Source organism: Aethalodelphis obliquidens, unplaced genomic scaffold, assembly GCF_003676395.1.
Source record: "Aethalodelphis obliquidens isolate GAN/ISIS:26980383/991018 unplaced genomic scaffold, ASM367639v1 scaffold87, whole genome shotgun sequence".
Lineage (NCBI taxonomy): Eukaryota > Metazoa > Chordata > Mammalia > Artiodactyla > Delphinidae > Aethalodelphis > Aethalodelphis obliquidens.
This window is the reverse complement of record NW_020838031.1, coordinates 6,265,122-6,290,080: the sequence shown is the minus strand read 5'-3', so window position 1 is coordinate 6,290,080 and position 24,959 is coordinate 6,265,122. Positions and strand designations below refer to the sequence as shown.

Below are 24,959 nucleotides of genomic sequence, written 5' to 3'. Positions count from 1 at the left end.
TGTGTTTTACATATACATATATTTATTAATTTGTTTGTTTGTTTGTTTTTTTAAAGTTCTAATGTAATACTATTGTCATTTTGTTTTTCCAAAGATTCTAAGTTTTGAGGTGCTCCTGCATGCTTAGCACAGTACCAGGTACTGTGGCGGACACAGAAGAGTACACGAGCCTGTTCTTGCCCTCAAGAAGCTTACGTTTTAGTTTGGAATTCAGAACCCACATGTGACAAATTTACCAACTCTGAAAGGCATTAGTTCTCACTGAATGTCAGATGAGTAATAATGAGTATTGTATTCCAAAGTTCAGACTCTTCAGCCTTGTTGATTCTGTTTGGTGCCCTGCCCAGGTCCCCTACCAAGCTGATCCCCCCGTCCACCGTCTGCTGCAGATGTTGACTGCTGAGGACTCACACCTGTACGCATCTCCCAAGGAGTGCCCTTGGCCGACCTGGGGAGGGTGCTCAGAGCCGGTGATTGATGGGAATGGCTCTGGGTGTGTGTGTGTGTGTGTGTGCCAGTTTCTGTGGTGCAGCTGAGGCTCCAGAGCTTCCCTTGGAATTAGGCTGGGGCTACACAGTTATTCTGGAACTGCATCTTTGCCTGGCTTCTTCCCCCGACATATTCTGCCTCCCTCACACCTTTGCAAATTTCTCCTGAGAGCATGTCTCAGAGAAAAAGGAGTCCTCAGTTTCGGGCCTTGCTTCTAAGGACACTTCGAATATGGCAGATCCCTTCTTTCCTTACTAACTCACCCCTAACCGTTCTGTCAGCCAGCAGGCTCTCCTGACTGCAGTCCCAGCCTCCATAATGCCTCCTGTCTAAAACATCCTGATGCCTCCACGTTGCTCACAATTAAAATAGACACTCCTTAGTATGGCACGCAGAGCCCATCACAGTCTTGCTTTCACTTCCTTGTTTAGCCTAATTTCCTGCTGTCCTTCACCATGCTGCAATCAGCCATACTGAGCTGACAGCTTCTCGAGATGCCATTCTTGGTCATCACTTCTGTACTTTTGTACCTGTTCTTCTGTCTGGTGTATCCTCTCTCTCTGCTTCTATGCCTGCTGTCTCCAACTTGTTCTTCATTGTTCATCTAATACAGTCCTTCCTCTGGACACTTTGACAGGTCTCTCAGGCACATCCTCTCTTTTCTGTACTCAGAGAAGTTTATTTATAGCTCTCGTATGGTCACCATCATATCTTGTCTGTATGTATCTGTGTCTCACATTGGACGGAGATAATTCCTTAAGGAAGAAGTCAGTTTCCTATCCATCCTTATGGCCTCATCCCCTAGTAGAGGAACGTAAGCAAGCGGTGAGAGTTCCCCTGAAGGACAGATGGGAAGGAGTAAAGAAGAGAGGAAGAGAAAAGGATTAGAACATAAGTGCTTCTTAGAGTCTGAAGGAATTTGTAAAATCTAGAGATGGTTAATCAAACCCCTGAAGTTTTAACTAAACATTCTTTGCATGATACAATTAATTTATGGTACATTGAAATTCAAAACCAAATAAGATGAGTAAAGCATTCGATAAATTAAAATGTTGTTATTAATTGTAACAGTAGGATGTTTGTATTGGCGCTAGGTATTTATAGTCATTTTAATTTCATATCAACTGCAAATAAATGGACTAGCGTTTACTTAAGTAACTATTAATTTATCATTTGTTTTGTCACTGTTTAATTTTTTCTTAAAGCATGTTAATATTCTTAGTCTCTCTCTTTTTTTTTTTTACCTTAGAACTTGTCTGTGGAAAATATACTGCTTGAAATGAGGAGCCATCTTTCCAAGTCAAAGGTGATTGAAACAGAATTAGCAAAGCCTTTATTTGATGCCCTGCTTCGAGTTGCACTGGGGAATCATTCAGCAGATTTTGAACACGATGATGCTATGACTGAGAAGGTATGAATAACTGACAGTTGTGTTGTTTGGGTGTGACTGGCAGAGGCAGAAGCGTGTGGGGTGGGAGTAAGACACCAACGAATGTGGTTAGGACATATGGGCCAGGATTTGGTCATGTGAGTTCGATGGGCCGTGTCGCCGTCACGTGGGGTGGATTGTATTTAGTCAGTGCCGTATCTCATAAAAAACAGGAGAGCAGTATGACATGCTTTTCTTCATCTAATCTGGAGATTTTCTGAGAATTACTTCTAGTTAGGTGGAAAGGTATTGTTTGATAAGTCTTATGTATAAACTGATAGTTTATTAAATAACAATTCAGGGATGGCAGTGACTCAGCTGTCTTATTTGATCCTATATTGGTGCAGCTAGTATTTCCAGAACTCTCTTCTCACTTTAATTTTAAATCACTCAGCATTAAAAATGACTAGTACTTGCATAGAAAATAGCAGTCATAGTTTTTTAGTTGTTCTGTTAACATTGTTTTCTAAAAGAACTATTTTAATTTTTTTCCCTGAAACTCGGATACATATTTAGTTAACTTCCCTCTCCTTTCATGTTTCTTTACCTTTAGTTAATTGTCACCTCTCCTTTATCCTTATGTAACTTCTTTTTAAATTCCTTGGTCTGGACATACATTGGCATCTTATAATCTTCTGCCATAATATTTTATGTTACTGTTCGTCATAAGTTAAAAACTTACTGAAATAACTACTAATGCCTTCATCATATTACTGAAGCAGTTGGTTAACTGGAAGATGTTAAAATACCTACCTAAAATGTCAAAATACCTAGGTGGGTTAAAATACCTACCTACTTATTAAAAAAGAAGTTTACTTTACCTTTTATTACTGTTGCAATGATAAAATACTCTGAGCTTCTTCAAGTGTGTTTTCTAAAATGAAGCTATTAGTAGCATGTTTATAAGAGAAGGAAAATTTCATGCCACAAGATATTGCACAGGGAGTTAATGCTGGAACTCTTGATTTCTGAGATGCTTGTATATAGACAACTGTATTCTGAAATCTTAAAATTAATTTCCTTGAAAATTTTTCATCTCTTCTCTGGTTATCTAATTTATGAAACACTTTATTTATAAAAATCCTATGAAAAAATCTTTTCCATGAACAAATATGTAAAAATAATACATATTTATTCACGTGAAGTTGTAAGAAGTACAACTTAATTCTACCTCATTGTGGTTTTTAGTCATTTCTTATCATATAACTAGAATGAAATTTCTTAGACTTATTTTTCAGTAAAACTGAAATGACCTATAGCTTAATCTTTTAGGACAGCTATTTTTTGAGGTGTTAATCAAGAAAATTATTCTGTGCGAATTTCATAATGTGTAATGGTTAATATTGATTCCTAAGACTTTTTTCTTAAAATACCGAAGCTGTCCTTAAAATGACTTTTGAGTAGTAAATACCTTATTTATGAAAAATGAACAAACATTACAACTTTTGCCTTTTAATTACACTGATCTTATAGAGTCATCAGTCTGAAGAAGAATTGTCGTCCCAACCTGGTGATTTTTCAGAAGAAGCTGAGGATTCTCAGTGTTGCAGTATTCAACTTTTGGTTGAAGAAGAAGGTTATGAAGCAGATACTGAAAGCAATCCTGAGGACAGTGAAACCTGGGATGATGGTAAAATATCACTGAAGGACTTGTGATTGGATTTGAAGTCAGATTATTAATTAGCAAATGGTTCATAATAATATCACTTTAGAATTTTGTATTGCCTTACATCTAAAAAGTGCATTGCATCATCATTTCATTTGATCTTGACAACAAATTCTGGCATTCTTGTAAGCAGTTTAAAACAATGAGATATATTTTGTTATCACAAACATTGACCGAGTGCCTAAGAATACAGGGTAGAGGAAGTCCCTGCTTTCATATATATTCTAGTGGAAAAGACAAACAATAAGTATCAGAAATAAGCAGTATGAAGAAATAAAACAGGGTGATGTGATAGTGATTGGGTGGTCGGAGAAGGCCTCTCTGAAGATATGTTTACGTTGAGGCCTAAATACAAAAGATCTATGCAGCAAACATTGACAGGAAGAGCACTGCAGGGAGTTTGTTATAAAGCTTAAATAATATAAGGAATGCAGACATCTCTTTGTGGCCTCCAAGAATGCTGCAGCATAGATTTCTTCTTAGCTCACCACAGCCCAGCTTGTTTAGGATGGAACGACATTGCATATGGTCCTTTGTTTCCAGGCCTAAAACTTGGGTAGAATGGAAAATATGGAGATTTCTGGGAAGGCTCCATCTTTAAATCTGCTGATCTAGTGACTCTGCCAGTACTGTTAGTCTTCACTAAGTTTGCAGTGGTTTATCTTCCTCAAAGTCTATTTTCTCTTTCCCACTGAGTGAATGGGAATAATCACTGATGTCCTACTGAAAGGGCTTGATGGGCCCATAGCAGGTATTTTTTGTTTCTTTGTTTTTTTACCATAAAGAGAGTGAAAAGAACAAAGGAACAACCACGAATTGAAAGCCACACACATATATATATAGTCATGTAGCTTACTTGATTCATTAAACAAACTACTTTAATACGTTTTTTCCAGTTTTATTGAGAAATAATTGACACACATCACTGTGTAAGTTTAAGGTGGTTGGATTGACATACTGTGAAATGATTACCACAGTAGGGTTAGTTAGCATTCATCATCTCATATAGATACAATAAAAAGAAAAGAAATAAACATTTCTCCTTGTGATGAGAACTCTTAGAATCTACTCTCTTAACTTTCCTATATATCATACAGCAATGGTGACTATAGTCATCATGTTGTACATTATATCCCTAGTACTTATTTATCTTATAACTGGAAGTTTGTACCTTTTAACCACCTTCTTCCACTTCTCCCTCCCCCCAACCTCCTGAGCAGGTGCTTTTGAAAAAATACTGGTTTAATAGTGTTAGTTTTTTTTGTTTGTTTGTTTGGCCACACTGTGTGGCATGCGCGATCTTAGTTCCCTGACCAGGGATCTAACCTGCGCTCCCTGCAATGGAAGCACGACGTCTTAACCGCTGGACTGCCAGGGAAGTCCCAACAGTGTTAGTTTTATCAGAGTACAGACATGATTTTATAATGATAGATTTCCTCCTTTTTGTAAGTTTGCTAGATAGATCTTAATTTAAAGAATTTTGGTCTAGGTAGAAATTTATACATTCTTACCTATATGAACTCTTTAAAAGAGTACAGCAGTTTCTTTAAAGAGCATAACAGTTAAAATTTCCAAAATGTAATATTCATTGAAAGTACTTGAAATTGAAATTCATTGAAAGTCTGTCTGTTTCTCACTTATGAGGAAGACACAGTATAAAATTCATCCAACCAATAGCCAGACCTACTGTTTTCACAGAGATATGGGCAAACAAATGAACTACCCTGTGATTTAGGTATTTTGGCATCTGAAAGTTTGGGATAGCATTTTGTTCCAGTTGTGTCAAAGGAGTGTGTTAAACCTGTGTCACAGGTCTGTAAAAATTACAGTTGATAATATTCGTGGTTCTAGTGAAGATCAAAATTACTTTTAAGGCTACTCATTTATCTTCAAAATATCCATATGATTTGATTTTTCAGGATACTTATTGTAATCAAAAGTCAAGCAGTAGGAAAAGGTTTTGTGAGCCTCTTATAAATAGCACTTGTGCCACTAGATCTCCTAAATGATGAACGAGATTTGAAATCTTTTGTCAATGTTTAGGGAATAAAAATAATCTTTTCTTTCCCCCCTTTTAGGGGTAGACTTAAAGCCTGAAGTAGAAAGTTTCAGTGCATCAAGCAGTCCAAATGACTTACTTGAAAACCTCACTCAAGGGGAAATAATTTATCCTGAGATTTGTACGCTGGAATTAAATTTGCTTTCTGCTGGTAAAGCCAAACTTGACGTGCTTTCCCACGTATTTGAGAGTTTTTTGAAAATCATCAGGCAGAAAGAAAAGAATATTTTTCTACTCATGCAACAGGTAAAAGACGTATTTAGTTAAATGTGATCAATATTTACCACACGCATGCCCCAATTACTCATCTCTTTGTTTATATATAACCCAACTTGTCTGAAAATTGAGATGATTACTTACCTTTTATAATACCTTAATGTATGTTTTTAGTACAAGTGATATTCTAAAAATCTCCTATTTCCATAGTTCTCCAAAGTAGCATAAAAATTAATGTTGTCATTGGCTAACTAATAAGAATCCTAGTATGTTTCTGAGAGTGGATAATATTTGAAAAATTGCATTTAATTTTAATATATGGTCATTGTTTTGAAAACTCAGAAAACAAAACAGCACAAAAAACAAAATGAAAATTATGTATAATCCTACACATAGCATTCTCTCCACTTATTTTAAAATACCTAGAAATCTGTATACAGTAGACTATCAAGTAATTTATTATGATATTACAGTTGCTTCATGCTTTCATGAGGTAAGAAATTTAATTTCTTATGTTTTGTTTTTTAATCTTCAGGGAACTGTGAAAAATCTTTTAGGAGGGTTCTTGAGTATTTTAACACAGACTGATTCTGATTTTCAAGGTGCGTTGAAACTGTTTTAAACAATAGCTTTGAAATAATTTTGTTGCTATGTGAAATGAAGAGTTGACAATAATGGCTTCCATTGGCATAGTGCTGTGTGTTTTCAAAAGTAGCTTTATATGCATCATCTCTTTTGTTTCTCAGAACCATCCCATGCGGTAGACATAGTATAAGTATCTTGAGTTTATAGAGAGGAAAATCTAAATTCCAAGGGCCCAAATTAGTTGTTCAGGGTCATATACATAGAAGTGGCATTGCGAGGACTGTAGCCCAGTCTAAACACTGTATTGCTGCTTTTTTTTTTTTTTAAAAGAAGATGTTGGGGGTAGACGTTTTTATTAATTTTATTTATTTATTTTTGCTGTATTGGGTCTTCGTTTCTGTGCGAGGGCTTTCTCTAGTTGTGGCAAGCGGGGGCCACTCTTCATTGCGGTGCGCGGGCCTCTCACTATCGCGGCCTCTCTTGTTGCGGAGCACAGGCTCCAGACGCGCAGGCTCAGTAGTTGTGGCTCACGGGCCTAGTTGCTCCGCAGCATGTGGGATCCTCCCATACCGGGGCTCGAACCCGTGTCCACTGCATTGGCAGGCAGATTCTCAACCACTGTGCCACCAGGGAAGCCCTGTATTGCTGCTTTTATCAGGTATTGCTTGAGTGCCCACTCTCTACTCTGTACTTTCACAGACATTTGACAAATTCATAATGAATACGTAATATGATTATATTATATACACTAGATAGAAACCTAGATTTTAGTTGGAGAAACCTAAATTGTAATTGGAGAATTAAGGCCGACATACACAAAATGTTAATTTGGGTTTGTCACATATTTTCTCATGATCAAATTCAAGTTATGCATTTTGGGCATGCATACCTCACAAGTGATGGCTATGCCTTTTCACAGTGCATCATATCTAGGGGTTCATGATATCTGTATCTTATTACTGGTGATGTTGACTGATCACTTGGTTAAGGTGGTGTTTTGCCGGGTGTTTCCATTGTTAGTATTTTCTCTTTATAATTAGTAAGTTTCTTATGGGGAGATAACTTAAGGCTATGTAAATATCCTTTTTTTCATCATACTTTAACCCACTCATTTTAGCATCCATTGATGACTCTTGACTGAAACAGTTAATATGGTGGTTTGCCAAATAGTAATTTTCTGTTTCCATCATTCCATCTTCATTTATTAATTGGGATTACATGGTAAGGAAAAGCCTTCCCTTCTTCCCCATCTACTTAGTGTATGGGTATATTTTTATTTATTGTGTTGGGCACTTAGTGGACTTTTTTGATCTGAAGACTTATTTCCAGCTTAGCTCTGAGAAATTCTATTCCATTATCTTTTCTAACAGCTTTACTGAGATATAACTTGTATACATGAGATATATTTGTGATATAATTGAGATATATTAATATACTATACCATTCACCCATTTGAAGTATACAGTTTAGTGTTTTTTAGTAGGTTCAGAGTTGTCCAAGTTAAAACATTTTCATCGCCTCAAGAGAAACCCCATACCCTGTAGCAGTCACTCCCCCTTTCCCCTTCACCCTCCCCCACGCACGTGCCCCAACCCCTGGCAGTCACTAATCTATTTCCTGTCTTACAGATTTACCTATTCTAGATATTTCATGTAAATGGAGTATGTGTTTTTTTGTGACTGGTTTATTTCGCTTAGCATAATATTTTCATCTATGTTGTAGCATACATCAGTACTTCAGGTTTTTAAAAATCATTTTTTAATTTTATTTTGATTTAATGTAGATTGCTTTTTAATTTTTTTATTAATAAGCTTTATTTTTTACAACAGCTTTACCTTTACAGAGAGATTGAGCAGATGGTACAGAGTACCCAGATTAACCTTAGTATATTTGCTATAATTAATGAACCTATATTGTTATATCATTATTAACTAATGTCCATAATTTATTCAGATTGCCTTAATGTGTACCTAATGTTCTTGTGTTTAAAGATCTTAGCCAGGATTCACATTGCATTTAGTTGTCATACCTCCTTAGGTTCCCTCTTGACTGTGACAATTTCTTAGACTTTCCCTGTTTAATGACCTGGAGAGTTTTGAGGAGGACTGATCATGCTGTAGAATGTCTCCCTGCTGAATTTGTCTGATGTTTTCCTCACTGTGGTATCTCACTGTGGTTTTGATTTGCATTTCCATAATGATTAGTGACGTTGATCATCTTTTCATGTACTTGTTAGCCATCTGTATATCTTCTTTGGAGACATGTCTATTCAAATCCTTCACCCTTTTTCAAAATCAGGGTGTTTCTTTTTTTGTTGTTGAGTATTGGGAGTTCTCTGGGTACTCTGTATACTCTTCAGTTCCTATTTTTCCCCTTGGTTAGGCAACTCGGCCAGTCTGCAGACTTTTACAGTTATACCTGGTAGCCCTGATGCTAACATCCCACCATACATCTCAGCTTTTTCTTGGCAGAAGCCATTCAGTTTCTTTTGAGAAGAGTTTACAGGTTTCGGGCATAAAGGTAAAAGGTGACTTATCCGTGCTGTTTACTCGGAATCAAGGAGAGAGGTGGATGTCACAGACAGACCTTTTATTAATCCCTGTGCTTGCAACCCCGTTCTTACTTCCTCCTCAGATTTGGGACAGATCGGCTCTTCATTCCTCTGAGCCCCTTTGTAATTCAAAGAGATTCTGGGCTGCAGCTTTCTCTTTTATCTGTCTCTCCTTCCATCTTCAAGAAATATTTTTAAATCTCTCACTTGACCTGCTCCCAATGCCCACTGCCTCCCCACTTTTTTCCTGTTATGGGTTTCTTCCTTTTTGTTATTCTGAACTTTCAGTTCAGCGACTTTTCGGTGGTAGACAAAGGCATATGTATATGTATGTGTATATCTCTATTCCCCCATTTTGAACTGGAGCCTGTTAGTTTTGAACTGGAAAAAAAAATCTAAGCACATACACTTTACATCGATCATGTTATTTTCCTACTCTAAAACCTTTAACTGATTGATGTTACTTACAGGATAAAGTCCATGCTATTTTATAGTCTTGTTGCAAGTTTATTTCTAGATATGTCTACCATTACGCTACTGTATCAGTTCACTGCTTCTACAAAACATGTTGCTGAAACATAACTTCTGTTCTCAGGTTTTATATCAGAATTATTTTGTCATGTCCAAAAGGGAGATAATATTTATTTTGTAGGACTTTATTTTGGTTAGGATTGGCTGAGATAATGCATGCAAGTATACTTCGATCGCTGTAATATACGCTACAAATATTTATTTTACTCTAGACAGTTTATGAATTTGTGTATTACCAATTATATTTCATAGTAAACCCCGTGATAGAATAAAGTGTTCAAACTAATCATTTGTCATATTTTAGTGTTTTCGTAATTTTTAATGCTTCCACTTTTACTTATGTCATCTAATTTTCTATTTAGAAAGTTATAATCATAAATTAAACATTTTCAACATGAGAAGGTAGCAGACTATTTTATGGTACCTAACAGCTTATTTAAGAAATACCGTATTAATTTATGCTTCTTTAAATAATACCTTTATTTTACTTTGAGCTAACCAATCTTGAAGAAAAGTGGTTTTGTTGTTGTTTGTCAGTTGGTTAGTTGGTTTGCATTTAATTGTATTGTTATTTCTTCAGCAGATTTTTGGATTATTAGAGTATTTATAATCCATTCAAGATGTGACAATAGTGTTTGATCTCTTTCAGTGAAATTGCTTATTCCGTTCTTTTAATTATTGTATATTGGCTTTAATTTTCCCCCTTCTCTCTTTCTTTAATTTAGCATGCCAGAGAGTACTGGTGGATCTTTTGGTATCTTTGATGAGTTCAAGAACATGTTCGGAAGAGCTAACCCTTCTTTTGAGAATATTTCTGGAGAAATCTCCTTGTACAGTAAATATGCTATAATTTGCCATTTTTTCACTGATAACTAATAGAATTTTTTTTTATTATTTAGAAATCACTAAGCTCCCTCTTTTGATGTGGTAATTATTATATAGTCAGCTCCATGTTATTGCGTGTGAACTGCTCAATTATTTTGTTATTTACACAGTTTTAACCATTTTGCTTCAATTTTGGCTAGCTAGACATTATCATTGGGATTGTAGTCCCTTTACCCCATTCCACCCCAAGTCTTTGTGCTTAAGAAATGCTAAATAATTTTAATTACTAAAGATAATTATAACCATTTTGAGAGTTACCCTTTTCTTTAAGAAAATTGTTACTCACTCTTCATTTATCTTCTATCACTTGTCCATTGGTGCAGCTTAGTGATTTTTAGACCGTTCTTTGCTAAGAAACCCATTTTTATAATGAAACCTTGACTAGAAGCATAAGCAAATAAAACAGAAAACTTTGGAGCTACTGTCTTTGAAGCAAGGTTGAAGGATGTTCCTGAGCCCTGCCCATTTCACCACCCCACTTGAGCTTTGTAGACCCCGAGGGAGCTCTGTGGAACACAAGGTCAAAAACCACTAGTGTAACGGAGAACAGTATGGAGGTTCCTTAAAAAACTTAAAAATAGAACTACCATACGACCCAGCAATCCCACTACTGGGCATGCACCCTGAGGAAACCATAATTCAAAAAGAGTCATGTACCACAATGTTCATTGCAGCACTATTTACAATAGCCAGGACATGGAAGCAACCTAAGTGTCCATCGACAGGTGAATGGATAAAGAAGATGTGGCACATATATACAATGGAATATTACTCAGCCATAAAAAGAAATGAAATTGAGTTATTTGTAGTGAGGTGGATGGACCCAGGGTCTGTCACAGAGAGTGAAGTAAGTCAGAAAGAGAACAAATACCGTATGCTAACACATACATATGGAATCTAAAAAAAAAAAAAAGGTTCTGAAGCACCTAGGGGCAGGACAGGAATAAAGAAGCAGATGTAGAGAATGGACCTGAGGACATGGGGAGAGGGAAAGGTAAGCTGGGATGAAGTGAGAGAGTGGCACGGACATATATACACTACCAAATGTAAAACCAATAGCTAGTGGGAAACAGCCGCATAGCACAGGGAGATCAGCTTGGTGCTTTGTGACCACCTAGAGGGGTGGGTTAGGGAGGGTGGAAGGGAGGGAGACGCAAGAGGGAAGAGATATGGGGACATATGTATATCTGATTCACTTTGTTATACAGCAGCAACTAACACAACAGTGTAAAGCAATTATACTCCAATAAACATGTTAAAAAAAAACCCACTCATGTAGACAATTGAGAACTGACTGTATATTTACGGAATGTTTCTATTCTATTTTTCTGAGTTCATTTATCATTGTAGTAATCAACATTAGATGTTATTTTATGCATGGGTAGGGCATTGTACTGGGTTAATCGTTTCTATTTTTTTACTTGTCTCCTTAGTCGTTGCTTTTCCCTTTAATTAAATACTTGTTTCCTGTCATCTCTTCTGTACATTCTCTGTTTGAGTTTAACCAAAAACTTGTAATTATAAATAAACCTAAAAACCTTATTTTAGTTTACCAAACAGAGATGAAAGAAATTTTATTTGATTAGGGAAAAGACATGTAAAATAAGGTGGAAAGTAACGGAGCACTCAACTTTGTGAAGTCAGTCATGCTGTAAGTGCCATTTAGAAATCTGAAGCATTTGTAAGGTCTCTGATTCTATCCCTCATTTAAAAATAATTGATAGAAGCAACTATAGTGTACTTGGAAATAAACATCTTTCTTTGCTAGAAATGATTCCTGATATAATTATTGTATTTAATTGCTAGTACTTAAAACCAACTCATAACTTTTTAAGTTTTAACCACAAGAGATTATATATTTTAGGACTGAAACCTCTGTTTCATATTTTATCTTAACTACACACAAAAAATGAATATTTTAATGATATAGTAGATAGGAAGGTATTTAAATAGGAATGCTGATATGCATATGTATATGTTTGTATTTTCATTTATAACCTGACTTTCAAGATTATTATGTACCTTGTAACATGATTGTAAAGTTTTGTGTGGTTTTCTTCTCCTCTAGGAAATTCTTCTTCTGGGTATTCTGAAAATTGTTGAAAGTGACATTACTATGAGTCCTTCACAGTATCTCACCTTCCCTTTGCTGCATACTCCAAATTTAAGCAATGGTGTTTCATCTTTTTCACAAAAGTGTCCCACGATTCTAAACAGTAAGGCCATGGGGTTATTAAGAAGAGCACGAGTTTCGCGGAGCAAGAAGGAGGGTGACAGTGACAGTTTTCCCCAGCAGCTGCTTTCCTCTTGGCATGTAGCCCCCGTCCACTTGCCATTGCTAGGACAAAACTGCTGGCCACACCTGTCGGAAGGTTTCAGCGTTTCACTGTGGTTTAATGTGGAGCGCGTTCACGAAGCTGAGAGTACCACAGAAAAAGGAAAGAAGACGAAGAAAAGAAACAAATCGTTAATTTTACTGGATAGTAATTTTGGTGGAACAGGTATGACAACAGCGTTATCGGTTGCACTAAGGTTTTTCCAGCAGCGGTTTTATAGTAGTTGAGCACTGAGAATACAGCGATGCTCTGACTTACTCTCAAATGCTCTTCACATGGAATGCCTCAGCAGGGCAGGCTCCGACTTACCGAAGCCTGCATTGTCAGATAGCCCTGAAAACTCCATTTTCTTCTGTTCTTTTGCCTAGTGTGTATGGGGCGGGGGCGCAGGTGGGCCACATCTGCAACTGCTGCAGGGCTCACCAGCCCCCTTTCTTGCCTCTTTCCTGGTCCCGTCACTGGGTTAGGGTGGCTCCTGGTGTTTGAAAAGGAAAGGATGAAACCCTGTAGCCACTTTGCCATCCGTCTGCCACCAGTTTCCCACCTCCTGTTAGTCCGCCTCCATTTCATCTCCTTTCTCTCTCGTAGTTCAAGAATGTTTAAACGCATCAGCCAACCTCCAGAGTGAGAATAAATTTCATTCCAGTTCTTTCTATAACTGCTCGAATCGCGATTATGCTACTAGGAAACTGCTAGGTAGAAAGAAGCTGTTCGTTAGAAAGCAGTTTATGGTGGTGGTAAGTAAAGCAGGTAGGCTAATTCTTAGGGTCCATGAATGAATGAAATGACTGAATGAGACAGGTTTAGGGGGTTATGATTATAGGGAGGTGCTGGCCTCAATGGCTGCTCATTCCACAAGGTTTACACATGCCAGCAGAGCCTCTGCTTCAGAACACTAGGCCTTCACCAGTATCTGGTTTCCAGGGAGGTCTTCTACCGCTGACCTGTAGATGGAACGGAAAACCTTAACGACACTGTCGAGATTGAAGGGTGGGAAATGTCACCTGATATCCACAGTTGGAGCTCTGAATCTACTTTTCCACAGACGTTATTTCCAAGTTATTAGCAGAACACACTTAGGTACTTTTATGGGTTAGCCTAGGAAGCTGAACTTTTAAGAAATCTTAGCAGATAATTTAATGTTTTAGGTAGTTATAGTGTTTTCTTTTGTGAATTGAATTTTGCCACCTAAGAATTGATAGCTCTGAAGGATATACATGTGATGTTATTGATGATGGTGCTGTCTAAGGTACATGGAGAGCTTTCTGGATTGTGTCACTTTGCTCTGCTCTTGCTATATACATTTTTAATCTTCACAACATTTCAGTAAGGTGAGTGCTCATACTGTCTGTATTTGTAGATGAAGTTAGGCAGCATGACCGATTTATGTGGGTGGTAAGTGCTGGAAATGGATTTAAACCCACCTATATTTAATTCCAGAGCTTAAATATCACCACTACACTATAAACTGCAGATCTCTTTCTTACATATTAAGTGGGAGCAATCACAATGTAAACGGTCTCTTATAAAATGAATAAATATACACAATGACCTGAGAAAACTACATATTGGGAACATTTTTAAAATTTCTTATTGTAAAGATGTATTAGAAAATGTGTGTTTTAGAAAGATAATCTTGCATGAACATTTAAAATTAACATTTAAAAATAGTATACCTACAAAAAAATTGAAGAAAGGTGAAGAAAATATTACAGTGATAACACATCCTTTGCCACTAAACCACTGTGTGCCGTTGAGCAAGTTATTTAACCCCTCAGCACCTCAGTTCTGTCACCCTCAAAATGGGGATAATAATATTTACCTCACAAGACTGTCATGAGCACTAAATTAAGAAATATTTATAATATAACTACTCTGAATTCCTGAACACACACTGGTTTCTCTTCTGGTCTCTTAATTGTACAAGTTCAGATTTGATATGGAAACATTTTTTTCGATATCACTTCAGATATGAGTTCTCTATATATCTTATATCTTGGGCAATAGTCCTCAAGATAATCAATGAATTTAACTGTTCTTTTTTAAGACTATTGTCATTGCTAGGGGGAGTATTCTTAAAAATTGGTGGTGGTTTGTTGTTGTTTTTTTTTAATATGATTTTGTTTTTGATATGGACCATTTTCTTAAAGTCCTTATTGAATTTGTTACAGTGTTGCTTCTGTTTTATGTTTTGGTTTTTGGCTGCGAGGTACATGGGATCTTAGCTCCCCAACCAGGGATCAAACCGGCACCCCCTGCACTGGAAGGCAAAGTCTTAACCACTGGACTGCCAGGGAAGTCCCTGGCGGTGGTTATACCCGTAGAAAATTGACAACCAATATATGTGCAATCCGAACACAATCCAATATAAGTGTTTATCTTCTCTAAAAGTCCGAGCCTTTGGGCATGCATTTTATATTTTGGTACATCTTAGTGTAGCTTTACATGAAGTCATGAATCATGATAATAGGTCGCATGGCTGAGGACTGAGCTCATCATACATACTCAGGCAGTGCTAAGTTTTAAGTGGTGAGAAAGAGAAGTCAAGATCATAACCAGATGGCTCAAAGCCTATAGCATTTACCTTCGCTTGCCTTGGAGAGAGATGTTAGAGTTTCAGAATCACTCAGTAATTACGTTCAGAGATCACGCATCAGGGAGTCTAGGCAAGGACTATATTCAAACACCACAATTTTTCTAAAAGGAATTTTAATATAAAATTTTTTTAAAAGCATGCTATTGTTATTATTATTATAGAGATTTTTGGTGGTGCAAGGCATGTGACAATGGTGTGCGCTCCCTGGGCTGGGGCCCCGATGTCACCGTGGCCCAGTCCAGTCAATAAAAGAATCATAGCACAGTGACATCACAGTGGTCTCTTGATTCCTGCAATTAGCCCTCGGTTATCATGTATTTTAAAACATTTAACAACTTCTGTTGCGCTCAATTACTGTTTTCACTCTTCATTTTGGAGTTAACATCTAAACTTTGGAAATGTTGTTTGGAAATAAACGTTGTTTATTTACCTGGAATGTTCAGACATTCCAGGTAAATAATTTACTACAAATGAACAACCATGCTTTGTAATCTTTTAGATTCACTTTTCCACTCATTTTTTATCAGTTGCTTAACGATCATTCTAACATCTTTTTCTCCTAGAGCACAACAGACCAGAAGGTGCAGAGTCCGTGAGTCCTGGTGAAAGGCTCATAGAGGAAGGCTGTATTCATATGATCTCATTGGGATCCAAAGCGCTGATGATCCAAGTGTGGGCTGATCCCCACAGTGGCACTTTTATCTTTCGGTAATGATTATCCTCAACCCATCATGAATAGCTCATGTATTTAAATAATTTATGTAAGAGACATTAATGTGAAATCTGCTAATAAAGATCATTACAGCAAAATAGAAAATTCTTTAAAAAAAGAAGATACATTCTAACAGTTATTAATACAGCCTTTGTAACAATATATTATTCTATCTAAAAATCTATAATTAAACTCTGAAGTACATTATATTAATTCTCAGTTGTATCTTAGACCAAATACTGAAGTCTTATCTATGAAAATATTCCATCAGATTGCAGTGATCTTACGTTGTTATCAGCAGTTTTTCATGTAGATTATATATTTAAGAACTACTATCTAATAAGCTTAGGTTCTCGTTGCTGTCTTGTCCTTTTTTTCCTACTGCCTTTGTTAACTAGTATAGATACAAGTCTTTTATTTGTATTGAGTGAGTATGACTAGTATGATACTATCTTTATAAAACTTTAAATGAAACATGTTGCTTAGGGATCTATGCTCTGTAAATGTAATAAAGGTTACTTGGTACATTATATAAATTATATCTTAATTCTCTTAGTAATCCTTCGAAGTAGGTTAGACCAACAATACATCCTTGTTTTAGGCATTTAGATATTTATGTATAATATGTATTAATTTTTGTGTGAACCAAATATTACACTGTAATTTCTAAAAAGGCAATGACTGTATAGATAGTACTAATAAAATTTTTTCTGCAAATTGAATTCTGAAGGTTATTGCCCAAATTGGTAACCCTAACTAGCAAATGAGCCAAATCTATTTTAGTTCATGAATTGAGGTAATAGTACAATAAAATAACTAAGCAGATTACGGTGTAAAACAAAGACCTACTGACTTTTCAAGTTAGTTTAATAATAGAGCTGATTTTTAATTTCACTTAAATATCTAGAATTGTAGTTGATACACATGTTAAAAACTGAGATCAGAAATTTCATGTTTTTAGCCTTTACCATTTTTCTTTTTGTGCAGTGTGTGCATGGATTCAAATGACGATACAAAAGCTGTTTTACTAGCACAGGTTGAATCACAGGAGAATATTTTCCTTCCGAGCAAATGGCAACATTTAGTACTCACCTACTTGCAGCAGCCCCAAGGGAAAAAGAATATCCATGGGAAGATCTCCATATGGGTCTCTGGACAGAGGTATGAAACATTTTTAGTAAATACTTATTAATGTCAGTTACAATTTTAATTATTCTGTTACAACTTCTGAAACATTACAGAAAACTATAGGTAAAATTTTACTATATATTAACATATGAGTCTGTCAAGTTAGATATTTTTTCCTATTTATCACTTTCATACAAAATTAATTCCCCTTAGAAATAATTGTTGAAGATTAATATTTGAATTTGGGGAGCATGCAGAAATCTGAACTTTTAGGCATTCATGTAGAACGTATATTACGTCAAGCAACTGAACCTATAATTTAGTCCATCAAGCCCATATATTATAAAATGAATCCATAAGGAATTACTTAAATTAAGTGGCTAATAAGACTCATACCTAAATTAAATCAGAGTTTCAAAAGAAATTAGAATGACTAGAGAAAAATATAAGCCAATGTATCAGGTGATAGATTAAGATAGGGTCCTAGAAATATGCCAGGTGATAGATTTGGTTATAGTACTATATGACTTTTACAAACCAGGAGAACTGTGAGTCAAATTAATAAGAAATGTTTTGTAGAATATCTTAATGTAAAATGTAACACTAAGAGAACTATAAGGTATGGAAATTGTAAGCATTGGGAAGTATTTTATTGAATGAAATAGCATGAAAGGGGATACAGAATTGGAAACTAGTGTAACATGGGAAAGGACCAAGCTGGCTGGAAGGAACAGTCTAAGTTGAATAGTAAGCAAGAAAAATGAGTGGGCATGGTGATACTATGTGACAGCAGCTTTGGATCCAGGATGAGGAGTCTAGATTTAATCGAATGGTCTAAAATATTGCAAACCTATGATGTCACAGACCTTTTGCCAGGTGCATTATATACATGATCTTCCAATTCTCTCAAAAGTCCCTCGAAGTAGATTAGATCATAGAGATAACATATACCCTTAGCACAAATTAACCTATTTTTTCATTCATTTGTTCATCCAATACTTACTGAAGAATTATTATGCGCTGAGCACATGCTATATCAGGCTCGGGGGCTTGGTGAACAAGACAGACACGTTCCCTGCCTTTTGGGGCTCGCAGTCCCGTGAAGAAGCAGACCGCAAGCATACACGATTAAATGAGTGTACAAATCATGACAAGTACTGTGGGGATAACAAATGTGTCCTGAGATAGAAAATACCAGGTTTGCTACTTAAGGGAGGTACATCAGGGAAGACCTATCTAGGAACAGTTTATTTAAGCTGAGACCTGAAGGAGATGGAGCTTTCCAGGAGCAGGAGGGAGGAAGAGTGAGTGGGCCAGGCAGAGGGAAGGGCCTGTGGGAACCACGGGAAGGCTGTGTACCGGTCAGCGCTGCAGTGGCTGCAGGAGTTGATTGCTTACAGCCATCCAGCCTCAGGAAGGCAGGGCAAGGGGCTTGTGAACGGCTCTAGGGTAGCCAGTCCACAGTGTCTGCCACAGGAAACAGTTTATTCATTTTTTAAAAATACATGAAAATATGTCATTGAAGCTCAATTTCCATAGTCCAAATAAAATATTTTCTGAGAAGTTCTGTCTTCACAACTGCCTAAGCCTGAATGGCAGCGGTAGCCAATCACTGTTTGCTTCCAGAGCCTTGAGTTAGATCGGTTGGGATTGGGGACGGGGCTGGGAGAGAGTCTCCTGGACTCTCTCCTCCTCCTTTCCTGAGCTCTCAGCACACACCAGGCAGTGTCGTAAGCATTTGACATGGATGACCTCAATTAGTCCTCCCAACAGCATGATGAAAGAGGTGTATTTTACATGTGAGGCAGCTGAGACCCAGGGTAGGACAAGGTAACTGACCCAAAGCCCTACCAGCAGTGAGGAGGGCTGCTGAAACGCAAACTGGACTCTGAGTCTGGATAGAGAGCCTGCTTTAAAACCCTGTGCTTTACTAACCTGACAGCGTTTTGGTGGATCAGGCCAGCTGACAGATATAGGAATCATAAACTAATCATTAGACATGTTCAGAGTGAGCGTCTAGATGTTCTCTGTGGCCAATTCTGAAGTTATGAGTATAGTCACTTGATTCACATAGCACTAATTTTTAGTCACCCACTTATTTCTTCATTACTTTGAGGGAATTTTTTCCCCTTTGGTACAAGTTAATGATTTTATCTATTAATAGAGCAATGAGCAAGTGACCAAGGATGAATATATTATTCTGTTGAGTTAAATTCGGCACTATCTTTATCACTCTTTGAACTAATAGAATAATTTCTACAAATAATATATTTCAAGATGTAATGACACTGGAAAAACCTATTAATATTTTCTATTAATTTTTATTTGACGAACAGCACACAAATATGGTAGGAATATATGGCACATAGTAGATAGTATGAATTATTTTAGTGTTTGTTGAACTCATCTCGCATTGATCTTACAGTAGGTTTTCTTTACCCATAAAAACTGTATTGTCATAATGCCACTAGGGGGCAGTACTGTTTCAGTCACAGCCATTTAGTTGGTTCAAGAAAGATGCCTGTACAGTAATAGAAGTTATCTCACTATAATGTTATATGTCAATTATACCTCAGTAAAAAAAAGTTAGCTCACATCTTTCCTTTGTTAAAAATATTCCTATTAAAATAGTTAAATTTATATGTTAAGTATGAAGCAGAAAGCCTTAGGGGAAAGTTTTTAAATACATACATACCAAAATAGAATATCTCATTATTAGCTTATTCTAAGTCCTTTGTCTTATTCACAAACTTTGTCTTTATAAGCTACCTTTATTATCTTAATATGGACGTTAAAACATTTCTAAAATGGGGGTAGAGCTTGGCACTCCGCCATTTCAACTAGAGGATGAAGTTCTCCCATCATGTGTGTCTCTCTAGGAGAAACCGCTAGTTTACCTCTTCCTACTCTGCCTTTTGTAAGGATTCCTGTAACCTTTATATGAAGAAAAGCAAGAGACTAATCAAAAGCTCGGTAATGATTTAGCACTGAAATAACAGAAAATGCCAAAAAGCATTGGCGTTTTAGTGCCTTGTCAGAGCAAAACCTGAAGAAGTGATATTCTTTTTCTGATTAGTTTTTGAAGCCCTCATAGAGGACATGAGATCTTTAGGAATTGTTTACTGAGGTGGGAGACTTTCTGGTAAAATCAGGGGGAGGTGGTAGATTTATATCTTAAACCAGGAAGGTGAATATGCAGAAGTCAAGTGGCAAAGAAAGCTTTCAGCAAATGTCCGGTCATGCTTCCCACGGCCTGGTGTAGGACCATCAGCATCTCTGTTCTGCTGCCCTCCTCTGGGGGCTTGTGGACCAGCAGCACCTTGGACCAAGGCACGAGAGAATCAGCCCCCCTCTCTGTCCCATCACCAACTATCTGATACTGAACCAAGAAACATGTTCAAGAATTTCCCGTTTTTAAACATTCATACTTTAAAAATCCCTAGTACTCACTGAAGTAATTGATTTAACTTTGTTTTTAACGTAGGAAGCCTGATGTTACTTTGGATTTTATGCTTCCAAGAAAAACAAGTTTGTCATCTGACAGCAATAAAACATTTTGCATGATTGGCCATTGTTTATCATCCCAAGAAGAACTTCTGCAATTGGCTGGCAAATGGGACCTGGGAAATTTACTTCTTTTCAATGGTATATTTTTCCCCTTCAAAGCATTTCCAAATTTTTCTTTCAGTTAACAAATATTAAACTAAGTTATTTATCCTGGATAAAGTATTAATCCCTGTTCCTTCACTTGTACTTAGTAAGTACTGTATTTCCTAGATTCCAAGATGTACTTTTAAAATATTTTTATAATCTAGGTGCTTCTTATAATTGATACATACATTTAATGTAGAGGTGTACATCCTACCCCCATACCCTCCCCAAAAGAGAAGCTTATATTAAATCAACTTTATAATCCTGGAAAATGCACTGTTATGACAGGTACACTTAGACTGGTTGTCTCTTTTATTTATAATTTTAGTATATTATATTAAAAAGTACCACATTTTAGGGGCAAAAGAAATATGTGATTTAAAAAAATATATCACTAAACCTGGCATGTAATAGCATTCAGACAGTGTTTATTGAATAGATGAATGGATGGATGAAGGAATAAAGATCCACATGTTATTTTTAAAAGGAATTTACTGAGGTATAGTTTCCATTTACAAAAAAGAAAAATAAAGAGGCAAAACCAAACCAAACCTGCTTTTAGCCTAAAGAGCAACTAGACATTTCATGACTTCATTATACCAAGAGCTTTCAGTTAACTTTATATATGTATCTATATTAATTCATCTTACATCCAGATAATGTTGCTGTAAATTATTTGCTCATTACACCAATTTGGAAATTGAGGCTTTATCCATTTTGTAAGATACAGTGAACAACTATAAGAATCTAGCAAAAAAACACTCTTGGTTTCTTGTTTTTTACGAAAAACTTTGGTTGGAGTATTTTAATTAAATAACTTTATTTTTTTGCTATTCAGGAGCTAAGATTGGCTCACAAGAGGCATTTTATTTATATGCTTGTGGACCCAATCATACGTCCATAATGCCATGTAAATATGGCAAGCCTGTGAATGACTACTCCAAATATATTAATAAAGACATTTTGCAATGTGAACAAATCCGAGAACTTTTTATGACCAACAAAGATGTGGACATTGGTCTTCTAATTGTAAGTTTCCATTTTATAAGTTTTAACTTTATAGTAACTGTTATGTATGTTTATTGAATGTGTCATTAGCTGGGAATTAGATTTTTAGAGTTTTTCTTTTCTGTTTGTCAATATTTTCTTTACTTAGAAATGTTTTTCTTTTTAATTGAAATACTTTGACCACCTCAGAATTCATTTTCATGTTTCAAATTTTCATCTGCTTTTCCTTGGAACTATATTTCTATACTAAGTTATCAGTTTAGTTTAGGTTATACCTATTAATCATTTGAGAAAAATGTTTATGATATAATGAAAATATAACACGTGTTAGCCTTAAAAAACTGCTTATTACCTTTCTCTCCCATACTTACAAATAAATACTAACTTTTATTTATATTAATTACACATATTCAGATTTTAGAATATTTCTTTCTTTAATATCAATAACAACTAGGAATTTTGCTTTCAAATTATTGCTCACTCTGCTTATATGAGACTCTTGATTGCATTTTATACATTATTCTAATATTTTGTTATACTAATATATAGATTAGGAGCTTGTGATAGATATTTTTCATTATAGCAGCTAGGAAACTGACCCTTCATGGTCTTAGAAGATCTACTAAAAGCTGGTAGAGTTTTTTAACCATGAAACTATGTTCCTCCTTCTCTTGCTTTCTTATGAGAGGTACAATTATAAGTCAGAGATGTTTCTTACTTGGAGACTACTACTTTGGGATATATTTTGTTGTTATTGTTGTTGTTAATGAGGTGTATATTTTACAATCAAAATATATTATATTTTAAAGCTGTAACGTTTGACTACAGTGAAGGAGAAGTTCTAGTTCAGATATTTTGTAAAACACATGTAAGTCTTAAGTGGTGTTAAATATATATCTGTGGTAAAATAAATATAGAGTAGATACCTGTGGAATTTAACTGAAGATCTGGTATTAGGCACACAATCTTTTTCTCCCTAAGGAGTATTTTAAAATGGGGGTTGGGGGCATTTTGGCTGTCCACTATTATTGGGTGGGGGCCAGGGATTTTAAGTATTCTACAGCGCATGGGCGGTGTCATACAACTAAGAATTAATCCCACCCCAAATGTGCCACCGTTGACCAAACATGCTTTAGAGAAATGATTCTCCAACCAGAATCACCCAGAGGGCTTGTTAAAACGTAGATTGCTGGGCCAGAGCTTCGGCTTCAGTAGGTCTGAAGTGTGGTCCAAGAGTTTGCATTTTTAACAAATTCCCAGGTCATGCTGATGCTCCTGGTTGGGGACCACACATTGAGCATCTCCGCTTTAGGAAGACGAAGGAGCTCATACAACAAATGTCTGTTCAAAACATAATTTTATTTTGCCCGAGAAGAATATAGGTTGTTAAGTCATAAAATGCAACAGGAATTATCACAGATAAAAATTATACAGGTTTTATGTGAAAAGTCTTTTTTAGAAAGAAGATTTTTAAAGCCTGACTTCATTATTTTGGGGTTATGAAGTATGAGTTAGCAGTCAGGCAGAGGTGGTGCCCTCCTGGCAAGGCATTAGTGTCAGGTGGGACATGTTTCAGGTAACTGGGCATTTTATCAGGTTTCTAATGAAAACTGCTACAGATATACAATTTTGTTTCACCCAGCATAATCATATACAGTAGACTGTGTAGTCAGTTTAGTTGGTACGCATATATGCTAGGTGATGCCTGATGAAACTATACGTAAATCACCACGAGTTGAAAATGATCGAAGCCCAAGGCCCCCGCGCCCGCCCCGGCTTCTGTGAGAAGATCTGGAATCTACCTGATTTCCCTAAGCTTGAGCTCCTGCAGCTGCCTCCACGGAGAGCGCCTCAGAGTACATTTTGCATTTAAAATTTACCATCGTTTTAAAAGTAGTTAATAGAATATTTGACAGACAGCCAGAACCTGATCAAAACTACCCTCTGCATGGGAGAAATATTGAAAGTTCCATTCAATTTCAGTTAGGTACGCTGATAGTCTGGGATTTTATTCTAGTAGAAAGAATGATCTAGTTTAGAGTCATGTTTAAATGAGTAGGCAGCCCATGAGCAAATTCAAGACCAAGATACATTTGAATACATTGACCCAGAGTCTCCACCTCATAGGGTTGTAAAGATTGGTTAATATTTATAAATGCCTAGAACAGTGCCTGGCATGCAATGAGCGTGGTATGGGCTTGTTGTTATCGGGGATAATAGGTATAATTTCACGTTTATTCTCAAAAGATCAAAGCTGGAATTTTTCTCAGCCTTGATGGGGTTTACACATATTGATCCCTGCTAAATGAAACTGATCTTTTCCTTTGTGGGGAGCTGTCTTGCTTCTCATGTCCATCTTTGTTTAGTGTAGTGTCTCTCTTTTTTAAAACAAAGAAAAAGATTTGTTGGTTGTCTTTTCACTTTGAAATATTCATTTGCTAGTTAATAACTTACTTTTTAAACTTTGTTTAGTTACTGAAGGAAAATATTTGTGTTTCAGGAAAATCTTTCCGTTGTGTATACCACTTGCTGTCCTGCTCAGTACACCATCTATGAGCCAGTTATTAGACTTAAAGGTCAGATGAAAACACAACTCTCTCAAAGACCCTTCAGCTCAAAAGAAGTTCACAGCCTCTTATTAGAACCTTATCATCTGAAGGATCTCCGGCCCACTGAGTGTAAAACCCTTCAAGGCATTCTGCACGGAATTGGTGGAACTGGTATATTTGTCTTTCTCTTTGCTAGGGTAAGAATCACTGCTTAGAATTTTATTTAAGGAGAAACTACCTCTTTATTATTGATACATTTTAGGATTTCTTTTCGAATACAAATAAAGCTATATATCAACTATATTAAGCTTTTAAGATTAAAAAAGCACATATTGTTTAGAATGTCATCAAACTTTCTGCCACAGGTAATTTTTGATTAAAATTTCTTTTTAATTTATGAAGATTTTAGAAGTCTCCTATTATCCAGAAATGCAATTAGAACAATTAAGTGTTAAATGTACACGATTTAAAATTGCCAATGAGAAAAAAGAAAAGCATACCATAGTAAAAGTACAGAAGAAATGTATTCCTTGAAATAATGTTTGTGAAACTTGTTTTTCCCTTGAAG

At 36.2% G+C, this 24,959-nt stretch overlaps 1 protein-coding gene across 3 annotated transcripts in view; it reads left to right on the top strand.

The window, feature by feature from the left end:
- Positions 1-24,959, top strand: part of LYST (lysosomal trafficking regulator) — a 193,923-nt gene that overhangs the window by 65,148 nt on the left and 103,816 nt on the right. For all 3 annotated transcript variants that reach the window (XM_027094060.1, XM_027094059.1, XM_027094061.1), the window contains 11 exons: positions 1,739-1,900; positions 3,392-3,548; positions 5,663-5,889; positions 6,395-6,461; positions 10,252-10,361; positions 12,480-12,912; positions 15,907-16,051; positions 17,043-17,216; positions 20,668-20,828; positions 21,673-21,863; positions 24,343-24,588. In XM_027094060.1, the coding sequence (XP_026949861.1) occupies positions 1,739-1,900; positions 3,392-3,548; positions 5,663-5,889; positions 6,395-6,461; positions 10,252-10,361; positions 12,480-12,912; positions 15,907-16,051; positions 17,043-17,216; positions 20,668-20,828; positions 21,673-21,863; positions 24,343-24,588 (2,073 nt within the window). The remainder of the gene's footprint in view (positions 1-1,738; positions 1,901-3,391; positions 3,549-5,662; positions 5,890-6,394; positions 6,462-10,251; positions 10,362-12,479; positions 12,913-15,906; positions 16,052-17,042; positions 17,217-20,667; positions 20,829-21,672; positions 21,864-24,342; positions 24,589-24,959) is intronic.